Raw genomic sequence first — 15,041 nt, 5'->3', positions numbered from 1 at the left:
TTTTACTTATAACAAGGCTTGGAGGGCTACTTGGACCCAAACCCTTTTTTTGTTTAAAGGCTTATCAGGGCTGAGTCCTGAAGCCCAATTACCCTAAATATTACTCATTTTTTAAATATAAACCCTTATTTAAATAAAGCCTTTAGGCTCAATCTTTATTCTTGACTTCCAACCTTTGAAGTTTTTCTTAGTTTTAAGAATCCATTGGTTTGCACTGTTCCCGCACCTATGTTCAAAACCTTTTTTTTTTTAAGTTTCAAAAAATTCACATGCCAGTACGTTCTGGTCAACCACCCTTAAGGTTTGGTTTCACGGAGGAAGCATGTTATGGTAAGGCATTCTTTTAGAAAAATAAATCTAATTCTCTTTATTGATCCATGAAGATCTTAATAAACTGAACTGATTGGCAAATTGAAATTTTTGGAAATTACAAGGTGATAAGTATTGATTTTTTATTTTCTCTATCTATAAGTATGAAGTCTAGGTCATGGCTGGTGATTCTCTTCTCTAGAACCAAAATGAGAAAGATGAAGGCTATCTCAATAGATAAAATAAGGGAAAATAGCATCCAAGGACCATTGTGTGATATTTATATTGCATGAGGGCCAAATGATTTGCTATTTAAGCTACAATCCTTTAGTCCTTCTTTGATATTACTTCCATAAGCAAAATGATAGAATTACCCCTCAAGTAATTAAAAAACAAAAGAAAAAGAAATCTCATCGTCGCCAGCGCTAGCCATCGGACCACCACCAATGGTGAGGTCGTTGGAGTCCCTGCTGCCAACAGAGCTCACTAGAGCTTTGGCACCAACGACATTTTATTTCAATGAAATTGTTTTAAGTGGCCAAGGGAGGGTTTGGTCCCATGACCCTTGGCCACGTAAAAAGGTTTTAATAAGTTAGAAAAATTAATAAAAAATATTTAATTGTATATGTTAGTCATTCATTAACAGATATTCATTTGGTTTTGACTACAAGCTATTTGTGATTAACAACAATACATCGAGACATTTAACAATTAAAATGAGTAAAGTTTTAAAATCCTCAATTTATAATTGTCCATGTCATATTAATAAGTGACATTTGTAAAATAATAAGTTCTATTCAGAAATTAACAATACATCATTATGTTATTACATGAAAGTGGTTAGAAGCTTGGTTTACTATTTATATTTTTTTTATATGTTATTAAATAACTTGATGGCCTAGTGGCCACCATCCTTTTCAAGTGGCCAAGGGATTTCTCTGAAATAAAATGTCATGGGCGTTGGAGCTTTGGTGAACTTGCTACCGGTAGTGATCCAACAATCGACATTGGTGACGGCGGGATTTTTTTTTTGGTTTTTTAATTACTTAATGGGCAATTTTGTCATTTTGCTTATGAAATTAATATCAAAGAAGGACCAGAAGACTGTAGCGCAAACAACAAATCATTTAATTCTTATGCAGTATAAATATCACACAGTGATACTTAAGTGCCATTTTTCATAAAACAATAAGGTTGATATAATAAATGGATGGGCCTCATTAAAAAATTTTGATTGAAAGTCAGGAATTAAGATGCAATTGCCGATGTGCGCACACGGATTCTACCATTGGAAATTTTCAAAAGGTAGGGCCCCCAAAAGATTGATTTTCGGTCAAATGGATGAAGATTATTTTTTTTTTTTGGTTTTGCAATTCTAGTTTTAAAAAAATGGACCGTTATGTTTTATATATTATATTATCTTTGTTATATATAAAAAAAAATTAATACGCACACATATTAGTGCCTATTTCTCGTTGCAGCCCGTGGAAGTATTAAGTTATGGCAAGCACCTTTTATTATTATTATATTTTTTTTACAGGCAACTTGATATATATAAATATAGTATATGTATTTTTTTAAGAAATAGTAATGAAGTTCAAATAATTATATAAAGCATTAATTTAATTTTAATTCCCCAAAGTTTATCTATTATTTTTTGTAATTTAATTGTCACATGAATGTCACTAAAGTGACTCCCCTTGTGAATTATTTTTAAAAAAATTAATGGAATACTTATGTGTGTGGGATTTTAATCAACCCAAAGGAAAGTATATACTTGACCGAATTTTGCATGCAAATGTAATGATAAATGTGTGACAATTATAAATTTTACATGCAAATAATATTTTAATCACAAGATTATTTATTATTTGGCAATAATTATTTTCAATATTTGATTATTGCAACAAGATTACCACTTGCAATTTATATTATTATCTAAAGACTTAATATTAATGGTATATCATATCTTGACACGGGTATTAATTATTTGAATGTATTTCCTATCAATTTATTTTTGTTGTGAGTATGATCTATTGTAATGTATTTTTTTCTTTTAGCTGTTGTTTTATCAATATCTATGAATTTGAATTCTGTTCCCATTTTGAGAAGAACAAATTTTAAAGAATGGAAAGACAACATGTTGGGCTACATGGATCTAGGCCTTGCATTAAGGGTTGAGCAACCCTCTCTTACATATGCAAGTTCCTCTAATGAAAAGAAGTACTTTGAGAATTGGGATCACTCAAACCACATGTGTTTGATGATCATTAAACGTGCCATTCCATAATCTTTAAAGGTGTGGTGACTGAAGAGATCACCAATGCTAAAGTTTTCCTTGGTGAAATTGAGAAACACTTTTCAAAAAGTGATAAGGTGGAAACAAGCATGCTTTTGTAACACTTAATTTCCATAAAGTATATAAGGTAAAGGAAATATTAGAGAATATATTATGAAAATGTCTCATATAGTTGCTAAGCTTAAGGAACGCAAGGTTACACTAAGTGAAGATCTACTGGTGCATCTAGGTTTAAACTCTCTCACCACATGCATTATAATCATTTCAAAGTTTGTTATAACTATCAGAAGGAGAAATGGACTCTAAATGAGCTCATTTCTTACCTTGTTCAAGAGAAGGAGAGACTTAAACATGATAGCACTTGAAGCGCTAAAATTGCATCCACCTCTAAGGGAAAAGGCAAAAAGAGAAAGAAATCTAAGGCTGCTAAAGGCCCTGACTAGAAGAAACCTACTCAAGAAAAGAATAATTTAGCTACTCAAGAAAAGAAACTTACTCATTTGTTTGGTTTGTTATGAGGTTAATTTAGCTTCAGTATCTAGTTAGGAACACTTGGTGGTTAGATTTTAGTGCTACTGTTCACATAAATGTTTCTATGCAAGGTTGCATGAGCTATCAAAAGCTAATTGATGTTGAAAGATGCATTTATGTGGGAGATGGCAAGTCAGTAGCAGTAGAAGTAGTCAGTCATTTTCAATTATTATTAGGAACTAGTCACTTTTTGGACTTAATATATACTTTCATTATTCTGTCTTTTAGAAGGAATTTGGTTTCTGTCTCTGCATTGGACAAATCTTGTTACTTTTGTTCATTTGGAAATAATAAGGTAGTAGTATCTATTAATTCAAATATTATTGGATCTAGTTCTCTAATGTATTATGATACTTTATATTTACTTGAGACAGTTGCATCTTATCAAGAAACATTACATATGTCATCACGTCATGCTATGCGTAAAATTAACCAAGAAAATTTTGTGTCATTATGGCATAAGTGATTAGGTCACATTTCTCAACTAAGAATTGAATGACTTGTGTCCAATAGAATTTTAAATGATATAGATTTTACAAACTTAAATGTTTGTATTGATTATATCAAAGGAAACAAACCAATACTAAGGTAGCAGGTCCCCAAAGATGTTCAAATGTCCTGGAATTGATACATACAGACTTTTTTGGACCATTTCCCAAGCCTTCATGGAATAGCCAACAACACTTTGTATCATTCATAGATGACTACTCCAAGTATGGGTATATATATTTAATTCATGAAAAGTCACAAGTCTTAGACATGTTTAAAATTTTTAAGGTTGAATTTGAGAATCAACTCAACAAAAGAATTAAAAGCATTAGATTTAATCATAATGGTGAATACTACGGCAAATATGATGTTCAAGTGAGCAACGTACAGGACCATTTGCTAAATTCCTTGAGGAATCGAGAATGGTCCCTTAATACACAATGCTAGGGTCATCTAGCATGAATGGTGTAGTTGAGAGGCAAAACCAAACTCTCTAGGACATGATGAGGAGTATGATCGATCATCCTACCTTGCTAGAGTCACTCTAAAGAGAAGCAATTAAGACAACATCTTATATTTTAAATAGAGTGCTAATTAAAACAACTGCTAAAACATCTTATGAGCTTTAGACAAGCCACAAACCTAGTCTTAAGCATTTTCTTATTTGGGAATGCTCAACTGAAACACGACCTTATAAGCCTCAAGAAAAGAAGCTAGAGTCTAAAACAATTAGCAATTACTTTATTGGATACTCTAAACATTCTAGGGGTTACAAGTTCTATGACCCTATGCTTTAGACTATCTTTGAGATGGGAACAACATGGTGTTTTGAAGATATAGAGAATGGGGGGAGCAATAAGGATAGAAACATTATCTTAGAGGAAGAATTGGCTTCAGTTACTGAACCAATTCCTATAGATGCTTCTAACTATATATTGGTTCTTATACTTATTGTTGTTCAAGAAGTAATTCAAGAATCTCAACAGGACAATATTGAACAAATTAAGTAATTCTTCCGATGGAAGATCAAGTAAAGATTCATATGGAACTAACTCAACAACCACCTCCATTATGTAAATCCATAAGAGGAAGGAGAAAAGCAATTACAAATGACTACATTGTGATTCTTTATGAATATGATAGAGCAAAAGGTAAGGTGGACAATGATACAATCAACATTGGTCAAGTCATGTAAGATCTTAATTCTCAAATGTGGATTGATGTAATGAACGAAGAGTATAAATTCATGTAAGACAATAATGTTTGGGAACAAGCCCTATTGACAAAAGGTGCAAAACCCATCAAATGTGTAATGATCGCAAATTTTAAAATAAATGAATAAATAAAAACTTCTTTCAATTGGTATTTTATTTAAATTAATTTTATAACAACTAGAGATTGGTAGTTTAATGAAACTTATGCTAATAATTTTCTTAAAGATTTAGAGTTCAAATTCTATTAAGCAAAAGTTAGTTTTATTATGTTTTAAATTATCAAAAAATTGTGCCTTTTTTATCATTTTCATTGTGCTCTCTTTTGTAATTTCACTGTGCTCTCTTTAGTAAATTGTCCCAATTTCTTCATACTTAAATTTTTCTTCTCTCCTCCGCGATTTAAGCTCCAGAACCGCCAGAAACAGAGAGATCTTCACACGTTCTCGGTCTTCTCTCCTCCTCGCCTTTGTTCTTCATTTTTCTGCTCAACGCCACTGTCGTCCTTTCGTTCCTTTCCCCACTGTCGTCCGTCCGCCACTGGAAAGTGAGTGATTGCAATTTTTCTTCCCTTACTTCTCTACTGTGGGCTGTCGGTGGTGAGTGTGTGTGTGTGAATTTAGATTTCATCTTCCTTCCTCCTCAACTGCTAAACGTCCTTGTATGTGTGTATTATAAGGTTAAATTTTTCCTTTTTGTTGGTTAGTGATTTCTACTTCTCACCCTCTTCGAAGAACAGCTGGGCGAAATTATTCTCCTCTTCTTCGGTGGTCCATCAGCTAAAATGTGACAGCTCCCACTGCACTTTGGTAGAGGTAAAAACACTGATTCTTCCTTTTTCTCCTTCGATTTCAATTACTACGTGGATCATTCTTCAATATTTTGGCCGAGGATAGTGCTCTGTTCTTCAATATTTCTGTCATGAGATTTGTACAAAAACTTAGGTGTTATTTTGGTTAATGTTGGATGCTACTTTATTATTATGCTGAGCTGAAAAATTTGGTGAAGAAATTAGACGTTAAAAATTATTGATTTTAGTTAATTGTGAATGTTCTTGTAATATTTGTAGGGATGTTTGAAAAAAAAAAAACTGGTGAAATAAGATTGTTAAATTTTAGAGCAGAGCTTAAAGGAATTATATATGTAAATTGAACAAATATTTGTCTTCATATAAATTGTGTCAGGCTCGAAATAAATTATACTAATGATGGTGGTTGAAGTGAGCAGCATTTTAAATAAATTTTTAATAATATTTTTATAAAATAATTTTTTATTTGAATTTTAATATTATTTCCTTGTAAATTGTACTAATATTCTTTTCAATTCAATTTTTATAATAATTTTTTATTGATGATCATATCTTGATTTCATTAATAGTTTATGTTATTGCGGTTTAATTATTTAATTTCATGTTTAATTTGAAAAATGAGTCTGAGCAGTGAGAATTGATAATAAAATAGTATGGTTGAAGATGAAAGCTTTAAAATTGCTTTCTTACTCTATGCACGCTTGATTTTTATTAGGAGGATTGAGTTCAGAATGTTGGTTGCTAACGGCAATTTTATTAGTCATTGGCATGCCATAGTACACCCAACTAGCACAGTACTTGTAGGAGGTGCTAACCCCATACGCTGGCCAACACACATGAAACAAAGGGATGAATATTCGTGAGTATTGTACTCACGCTTATTTCGTGGGCTTCATGTTTGTGCTTGTTTCGTGGCTTCTAGCCGCGCTTGATTATTTTGTGGCTTTAAGCCACACTTGTTGATTATTTACCCTCGTAAACTGTGAATCTACGTTTGATTGGTTATTTACCCTCATGTACTATGTGTCCGCGCTTGTTATTCATTATGACAAAACCCTCTTAAATTCAAATTCAAATTTATCATTTCCATAAATTTTCTAAAACTATTCTACCTAATTGTACCATTACTTGAAATTTTTATATTCTATGAGCTGTACAAATCTTGATAAATGTGTTTTGCTTTATTAGTATTGTTTAATTTTATAATTTTATTATTGAGAAAGAATTATTCTTTATTGATAGGTCAATTATATGTTTCATTATTTTATAAAATTATTTTAAACTAAATTTATTAGTTCTAGCTTCATAATTTTCTTAATTATAATTTTAATTAGAACACTACTCACAAAAATTTCTTTGATCTTAGATATTATAGTTGACCCTGTGCCTCCTACTTATCATTGAGAGGCCCATAGCTTTTTGGACAGTGAAAGCACATTTTGGTCATCTCTTTGGTGAAAACTTATATTGTATTATATGATTATAATTTAATGCTTCGCGTATATTGTAGTTAGGTTCTAATCTTATTTTGTTGGTATATAATTTGCTAGAATAGAGCTAGTCTCCTTGCTGGTTTTGTTGACAAGTTTGTTATTATAAAAATTTTGGGAGGTTCAATTTATAAAGGAGGTTCTGCTAAAATTTTTACAAAACATTTGAAACGTTACGAACTTTAATGTATATAACTTATATACCAATATTTTAGGTTAACCGCTAGCTATTTAAGGCTTATGAAATATGAGTTCATCTCATATTTTATACCAATCATACCTTTAGTATCGAAATGTGACAAGTTGCAAAGGGATATTTAAAAGAAAATATGGTAATGTGTAGTGGTACAAAGCACATCTTATGGCAATGGGCTTTACTCAAAAAGAAGGGATTAATTATAAAGAGACTTTCTCATCGGTTTCTTCAAAACACTCTTTTAGAGTAATCATGGCATTAGTTTCATATTTTGACATTTAGCTTTATCATATGGATGTCAAAATAATGTTTTTCAATGGTAACATTGATGAATCAATTTATATAATGCAACAATAAAACTGTGTTAGGAGATTTAAAGAAAATGATTTGAAAATTAAGAAAATCTATCAATAGTCTCAAATAGGCTTCTTGACAATATTATTACAAATTTCGTCAAGTTATTATTTCATTTGGTTTTAGGACAAACTTTGTTGATAATTGTGTGTATCAAAAGTTTAGTTGGAGTAATTTCATATTCATGGTTTTGTATGTAGATGACATACTACTTGCCACTAATGATAAAGGGTTATTAAATAATACTAAAAATTTTCTATTAAGAAATTTTGAAATAAAAGATCTTGATGAAGCATCTTTTGTATCAAGAATCAAGATACATCAAGACTGTACTTGGGGTATTGTTAGTTTATCACAAAGGAACTATATAGATAAAGTAGTTAGTAGGTTTGTCACACAGAGTAGGTAACACCCTGATTTTAAGTTCCATAAATTTAGCCTCATTTAATGCCATAATAGCACTGAGTGAAGAAGAAGAATGATCCCTTGAAGAACTTATTGGACTCCTTTGCCACATGTTTTGGCTGTGACGATATTTGGTGCTCATCACTGTGATGAGCACTAAATGCTCGTCTCTTGGCCCTCCATTTCAGTTCAAATTAATTTTTATTGTCTATTTAAATTAATTTTTAAATATTTTTAATATTATATTTATTAAGATAAAAGATAGAAAAGAATTTAATATTAAATCTGAACTATTTAGAATATAATTAAATGGTTAATTTATAAAATTTATAAATTTTTAATATTAATTAGATAATCTAAATTATATCTGAATTGTTGAGAGTCTATCTAGATAATCAAATAGTAAAATTATAAAAAAATTAAATATTAAATTAAACTATTAAATTAAATCTGCACAGCCTAGATAGGTAATGAATATATTTATTAAAATTTAAATTTTTTTATATTTTTATATTCATAAACATAATAATAAAATTTTAAAAAATTAATTTAAATATACGGATTTAGGTTGAAATTGAAGGCTAGGATTGTTCTAGCCCTTATACTCATGGGGTGATGCGCGCGTGCAAATCAGTTTTGGCTCCGCCTCCTTCAACAGTGTCTCTGCTCCTCCGCTTCTTCACCATCACCTTCAGTGAGGAAGACCATCGAAGAAAGTTGCTGGCCTCCCTCCATTTTGTTCACTTTGACAATAGATCCACCGCATCCATCGTCATTCAAAATCACCAGATTTATTGTCACTGTTCACCAGATTTATCAGTCGCTAGCATACTTGAACATGGAAGCTCCATGATAGAAGTTGTTCGATTAGCCTTTTTTTTTTTTTTTTTTTTTTGCGGGGTGACATGTTCGATTAGCTTTATTTGCTCCAGATCTTGACATTTCCATTTACTTTCACCAATTTTGTCTTCTTTTTCCCCCCTGATTTGTGATTTATAATATGATTTTTTTTTAGAAGTTGTTTGAATATGAGTGTTGGTTAGTGTAGGATTTGTTGATTACTGTAGACCTAAAAAGTCTGATTAGAAGAGAGGAACGGTGGAGGACCACGGGCGTGTGAGAGAGAGGAGACAAGGATGGTGTGAAAGAAATAAAGGTAATATTAATTGCATTTGGTGCTCATCATTTGTGTTGACTGCCCGGTGCTCATCGCTCCTGACCTTCTATTTCAAATTATTTGATCCCTATTATTTATTTAAATTAATTTTTAAATATTTTTAATATTATATTTATTAATTTAAAAATATAAAAATTTTAAAATTTTAATATATTTATTTATTATTAATTTGGTCAATGCAGATTTAATCTAAGTCTAATTTAATATTAAAAAATTTATAATTTTACAATTTGACTATACAGATAAATTTTATACAATTCAGGTACAATTTAAATAAACTAATTTAATATTAAAAAATTTATAAATTTTACAAATTAAATGTATTATAAATAGTTCAGATTTAATATTAAAATTTTTCATATTTTTTCTTTTAATAAATACAATATTAAAAGTATTTAAAAAATTAATTTAAATAAACAACAGGGATTAAATAAGGTTAAAATGGAGGTAGGAATCCTGATTCTAATGAGCATTCGGTGCTCATCATTGTGATGAGCATCAAATGTGAACGCGGTAATATTATCTTTTTCTTATTCTAAATACATATACAGAAAAAGTTAATTTCAATTTGTATCAATCATATTAAATATATTTTTAAATTAAGTTCTTTTTTTTTTACCCTAGTTTGTTCCAATTTTACTTCTAATTTCAATTCCATCAAAATGCTTTTTGTGAAACAAATGAAGCCTTAATCTTTTTATAAAGAAACGTTCAATGCTACAAGTATTATTTTCAATTCTACATATTTATACTAGAAAAAATAAAGACCCAATGTTTAAATCAAAATTGAAATTTGCTAAAAAAAATGAAAATTAGAAAAATGCATACCTTATCTAATGATTATGATTGGAGTATTAATTTAAGGTCAAATATAAGTCTCTTCTATTAGAAAAGCAATATTTGGGCAAAAGGTTTTGCTTCATTGACCCGAAAACTGGATTAAAATTTTAGTCTGTGCTTTGTGACTTGAGTCATGAGGTTAGTTTACCTCACCCCACACCCAAAACAAAAAGCCAAAAAACAAAAAAACAAAAACAGAAGACAAAAAATTAAAAAAGGTTGTCCAAATCCTTCCTCACTTTTACCTATTTTCCTTTGAATCTAATTTTTCCAATACACACATATCTAAATTTGGATCTCCAAATTCACAAGTGTAAGTATATAATAAAATAATGAGTATGTTTCAAATATTAAATTAAACACTGGTTAAAAAAATATTAAACAGAGAGAAAACACGTACAAACAATAATTATTAGTTTTTTTTAAAAAAAATTGGACATTAGATTTTTTTCCCCCTTTTGGCTGTGTAAAAGACAGCCGTTTTTATTATCATTTTGGGACCAGAAAAGACCGAACCTTTTCTGCTACCTTCAATTTTAGGAATATGGGGCAGAGACAAAAATAAATACGAGAAAATCACAGGTATGCTTCAAAAATTCTATTGTACACACCTTGTTTAGAAGACTAAAGATCGATGAATATGAGGATTCAATTCAATTGTTGGACGTTATGAAGAGAAATTGGCTCGGCCGTCTTAGAAGTCTGACTGTCCTTTCGAGCATTCCGAATTTTTGCAGTTTTTTTCTTTTACATTTTTTTTTTCAATTTTTGCCCAATATGCAGTCATAGTTTACGAATAATTAGGTAGTTCGAAATTCTATATATTATATTATGTCATACTATATACTAGCATTGCTTGCAGTGTTGGATAACTAAACCCATTTTCTCCCTCCATCTCCGATAGTCGTCATCCTTTTCATGAGATTCAGTGAAAATGCTTGCTTGTTACTTGCTTTTCCATATATTTGTTCACCTTTACTGTTCTGGCCAGTGCCTTGGACCCTATGGCACCACCTGTGTTGATCCAAGAACCTGAAACAGTGGGCTCAAATAATCGCATGTTCACGCTGGGATTCTTCAGACCTCGGAATTCCACGAGTCGCTACTTGGGAATTTGGTTTATGTCTGAATCCTCTGTTGTTTGGATTGCTGACAAAAACGACCCACTAACAGATTCTTTTGGGAATATTCTCACAATGTCAGAGAATGGCAATCTTGTCGTTTTGAATGGGAAAAAACAAGTTGTTTGGTCATCAAATGTCACTATGGCATCAAATTCTAGTGCTTAACTCTTGGATTCTGACCACCTTGTCCTTATTGATAGAACTACTGGAGCATTCTTTTGGTAGAGTTTCCAGCATCCTGATAATACATTATTAGCAGACGTGAAATTCAGTACTAACCAAAAAGCAGGCAAGAAAATGCAACTTACATCATGGAAAAGTACATCTGATCCATCCTATGGAGGATTCTCTTGCGGCCTTGAACCTCGTAATGTTACTGAAGTGTTTATTTGGAAAGAAAATTATCCTTACTGGCGTAGTGGCCCCTGGAATGGCACACACTTTCTTGGGTTGCCTAAGAGTTCATCTATCTCCCTAAATGGGTTTCAGATGAAAGGAGAGGGAGGGAAGTTTCGACCTATATTTTCATTACTCACACAAGTCTACTTGGCTAACTCTTAAGTTACGTCATAAAGGTAAACTAAAGAAACAATGTTGGAATTCCCAGACAAATACATGGGAACGTGAATGGGTAAGTGAGAATTCCGAGTGTGATGTTTATGGCAAATGTGGCAGATCCGGGATCTGCAATTCTTTAAGCTCACCAATCTGCACCTGCTTGAGAGGGTTTGAACCGAAGAACAAAGAAGAATGGCGAAGGCAGAACTGGACTAGTGGGTGCGTGAGAAGAGAAGCACTTCAGTGTGATGGAGACAAAAATAGTTCTCAAGATAGCAAACCAGATGGATTTTTGAAGCTGGAGAGGGTAAAACTACCAGATCATGCAGAAGTTTTTTCTTCTAAGTTTGATCAGCAAATTGCAGATTGCCAAACTCGATGCCTGAAGCATTGCTCTTGTATAGCTTATGCCTATGACAGAAGCCTTGGCTGTATGGTTTGGAATGTAGATTTACTTGATACACAGAACTTCCCAGTTGGTGGGTTTGATCTTTACATACGTTTGGTCTACTAAGAACTAGGCATCTCTCTTAGTTAAAGCTCTTTGAAACACTAACATACTTATTTTCTGTCCAACATGTATTTGACAACAAAATAGGATTTGAAAACAAAGCTTCAAATGTAATTTAAGCATTGTCTATTTCATCATATCATGTCATGTTAAATATCCATGCGAACAATGGTACTTAGCCCATGTGCGATTGATGTTGTTAAATGTTCATTAGGTTCCTCAATAGAATTATAACATGTGGTGTCATTTGTCTTTCAAGGATACTTGGGGAACTTCATTTTGTTTTAAACCTCTTTTGATGACAACATATGCAGTAGTGTTGAGCATATTGTCAGAACATGAGGACTATCTGATTACTCTTCTTTTCTATGATACAGATACAGGTAGGGCCAGGAGGAAAATGACAACACCTATTATAATATCAGCTCTGGTAGGAACCATTCTCATTATGGCCTGTGGATATTTCTTATGGGGAAAAAAAAAAGTCAAACCAAAAAGGTGATGTTCGGCTAATCAGTTTTATTGTAAGAGTTCATTCAAGGAATCAATTATTTTGTGTTTGACTGTTAAGCACTTGCAATAAATACAAGAAATCTAGGAGTGCAGAGAGAGGGGAGGCGGGAGGGAAAGGTCATTGAAAACGTCTATTTATCTCATCACTTTATAATAATTTTTTGAGGGTAGAAATTATTGTGAAATCATTTAGATATATAGGATACAAATATACTTCGAAATCTTAGAAAATCTTGTGAGCATTTGATTTTTTGCATTTTGACACAGATAATGTCAGAAAAGCAAATAGTTAATTCATAGCTCTGGTAACCTAGTATTCGAATAACAATGTGTTTCTTAATGAAATTAAAAGGAAAAATGTGTACAAAACAGGGGAAATGCAGATGCAGATGCAGATTTCAAACCTGAAGCAATCTCATAATCAAGACCTATCTTTGTTTGATTTTACAAAGTTGGCAATTGCAACAAACAACTTTGACTTAGCAAATAAACTTGGGCAGGGAGGATTTGGTCCAGTTTATAAGGTGGTTTTCAATTTTTGTAAAGTTAATCTTTTTACAAGTCATAAGAAACTATGTAAATATCATGTTTTTTTTGGTAGAAGGTAGATATCATTTTATTTCAGGGAAAGTTTGAAGATGGACAAGAAATAGCAGTGAAAAGACTATCGAGATCATCTGGGCAGGGTATTGAAGAATTTATTAAGAAAGTGGAGTTAATTTCTAAGCTTCGACACCAAAAATTTGTTAGACTTCTTGGTTGTTGCATTGAAGGAGATGAAAAGATATTAGTTTATGAATACATGCCAAACAAAAGTTTGGATGCATATACTTTTGGTTAGTGTATATTCCTCTGCATATTTTAGTGAATTGGATGTTCCTGTGCTTTACATGAGAGGAATTGCGGAAAAAGAGGAAACTTTATAGTGTTAATGAATATATAAAAGAAACACATGTTTGCCGTACAACACTTAACTTACCTGACATAACACTTGGCTGACATTTGTAACAATGCTTCCAATGTTTCTTAGCACACGCATGCTTTCGTACTTTCTTGATGTTGCATGTTTGATGGAGGCCGGTACGAACATTTTATATGGTTTATTTTATAGAGTAATAGTTAAGGTACAGGCAACTAAGTCACAATTGCAAGTAGGCAAATACCACAACCATTTACTGGCAGTTGTTGAAAGTGTTGAAGAATTTTTTTTTTCTTTTTTTTGGAACTTGTTTGCCTTCTTTCGTCATTTTCCTCCCTAAAATAATCTTTTTACAGATCCACTGCAACAAAAATATGTAGATTGGGGAAGACGCTTCAATATAATTGAACTAGAAGATTACTTTATCTTTAGAGATTCAAGATTAAGAACTATACATAGAGATTTGAAGGCTAGTAACATATTATTAAATAAAGGGATGAATCCAAAAAATATCAAATTTTGGATGGTTAAACTTTTTGAAGATGGTCAAGATCAAGCAAATACAAAAAGAATTATCAGAACGTAGCAAGTCTTTTTAAAAGATAATAGTATCAATAGCATATGAAAAGCTCAACAATTTATTGTTTAAATGCAATGGATACAATTCTCCAAAATATGCAACTGAAGGGCTCTATTAAGAGAAATCTAATGTATTTAGCTTTGGTGTTTTGTTGTTAGAGATTATTATTGAAAGAAAAAAAAACTAGCATTTATGAAGATGCATAATCTTTCACACTTTTAGGCTTTATAAGTCTCCAATTTGTACATTTCTTTCTTGCAACAGCTCTTAATTGCCTTTTTCTTAACGAATACAATGATGTTTGATTGCTATCATTTTTGTTGTTTTTTCTAGGCATGGAAATTTTGGAGAACGCAGGCATGGAAATTATGGATCAATGCCAATGTTATACCTCTAATAGATCCACAAATATATGATCCAAGCTTTCAAGATGATATATTGAGATGCACACATATTGGTCTTCTATGCGTGCAATAACTTGCAAAAGATAGGCCCATTATGGCCTCCATAGTGTCAATGCTTCAAAGTGAGATTGTGGATATTCCTCCCCCAAGCCGACTTGCATTCATCCTCAGGCAAACTATGGGCCTATGTGAAAACTTATTTTAAAAATAGTTTTATGTTCTTCAAAATAAAAAAATAAAAAAATATATTTGATAACGTATTTTTAAAAAATATTTTGAAAAATAAAAAATAAATATTATTTTTAAGAATAGAAAAATAGAAA

At 31.5% G+C, this 15,041-nt stretch overlaps 1 protein-coding gene and 1 long non-coding RNA gene across 4 annotated transcripts; both read left to right on the top strand.

Moving 5' to 3' along the window:
* The first annotated feature begins 5,268 nt into the window (after positions 1 to 5,268).
* On the top strand, positions 5,269 to 6,680 carry LOC129284866 (uncharacterized). Of its 3 annotated transcripts, none has more exons than XR_008586988.1 (3): positions 5,269 to 5,386; positions 5,546 to 5,654; positions 6,363 to 6,680. It is a non-coding gene; the product is annotated as an uncharacterized LOC129284866 (long non-coding RNA). The 3 variants fall into 3 exon arrangements; XR_008586989.1 differs by having other exon boundaries at positions 5,288 to 5,386; positions 5,579 to 5,654; XR_008586987.1 differs by having other exon boundaries at positions 5,292 to 5,438.
* A 4,433-nt stretch (positions 6,681 to 11,113) lies between these two features.
* Positions 11,114 to 13,704, top strand: LOC129286399 (G-type lectin S-receptor-like serine/threonine-protein kinase SD1-13). The gene is made up of 5 exons (XM_054922359.1): positions 11,114 to 11,350; positions 11,459 to 11,614; positions 11,730 to 12,270; positions 12,680 to 12,800; positions 13,188 to 13,704. Exons 1-5 carry the CDS (start codon positions 11,114 to 11,116, stop codon positions 13,234 to 13,236), a joined length of 1,104 nt encoding a protein of 367 aa, XP_054778334.1. The 3' UTR covers positions 13,237 to 13,704.
* The last annotated feature ends 1,337 nt before the right edge of the window (positions 13,705 to 15,041 follow it).

This window comes from Prosopis cineraria, unplaced genomic scaffold (genome assembly GCF_029017545.1).
Source record: "Prosopis cineraria cultivar Desert tree isolate PC_DT_omini unplaced genomic scaffold, ASM2901754v1 PC11, whole genome shotgun sequence".
Taxonomy (NCBI): Eukaryota; Viridiplantae; Streptophyta; class Magnoliopsida; order Fabales; family Fabaceae; genus Prosopis; species Prosopis cineraria.
This window is presented reverse-complemented; position numbering and strand designations above follow the sequence as displayed.

What these genes read in the sequence shown, in the direction of transcription:
- LOC129286399 (XM_054922359.1), top strand. Translation starts at nt 11,114, where the DNA reads ATGGCACCACCTGTGTTGATCCAAGAACCTGAAACAGTGGGCTCAAAT. An exon ending in TTTTGAATGGGAAAAAACAA is followed by an intron (nt 11,351 to 11,458) that starts GTTGTTTGGTCA and finishes TTCTTTTGGTAG; the next exon opens with AGTTTCCAGCATCCTGATAA. An exon ending in TACACAGAACTTCCCAGTTG is followed by an intron (nt 12,271 to 12,679) that starts GTGGGTTTGATC and finishes TCTATGATACAG; the next exon opens with ATACAGGTAGGGCCAGGAGG.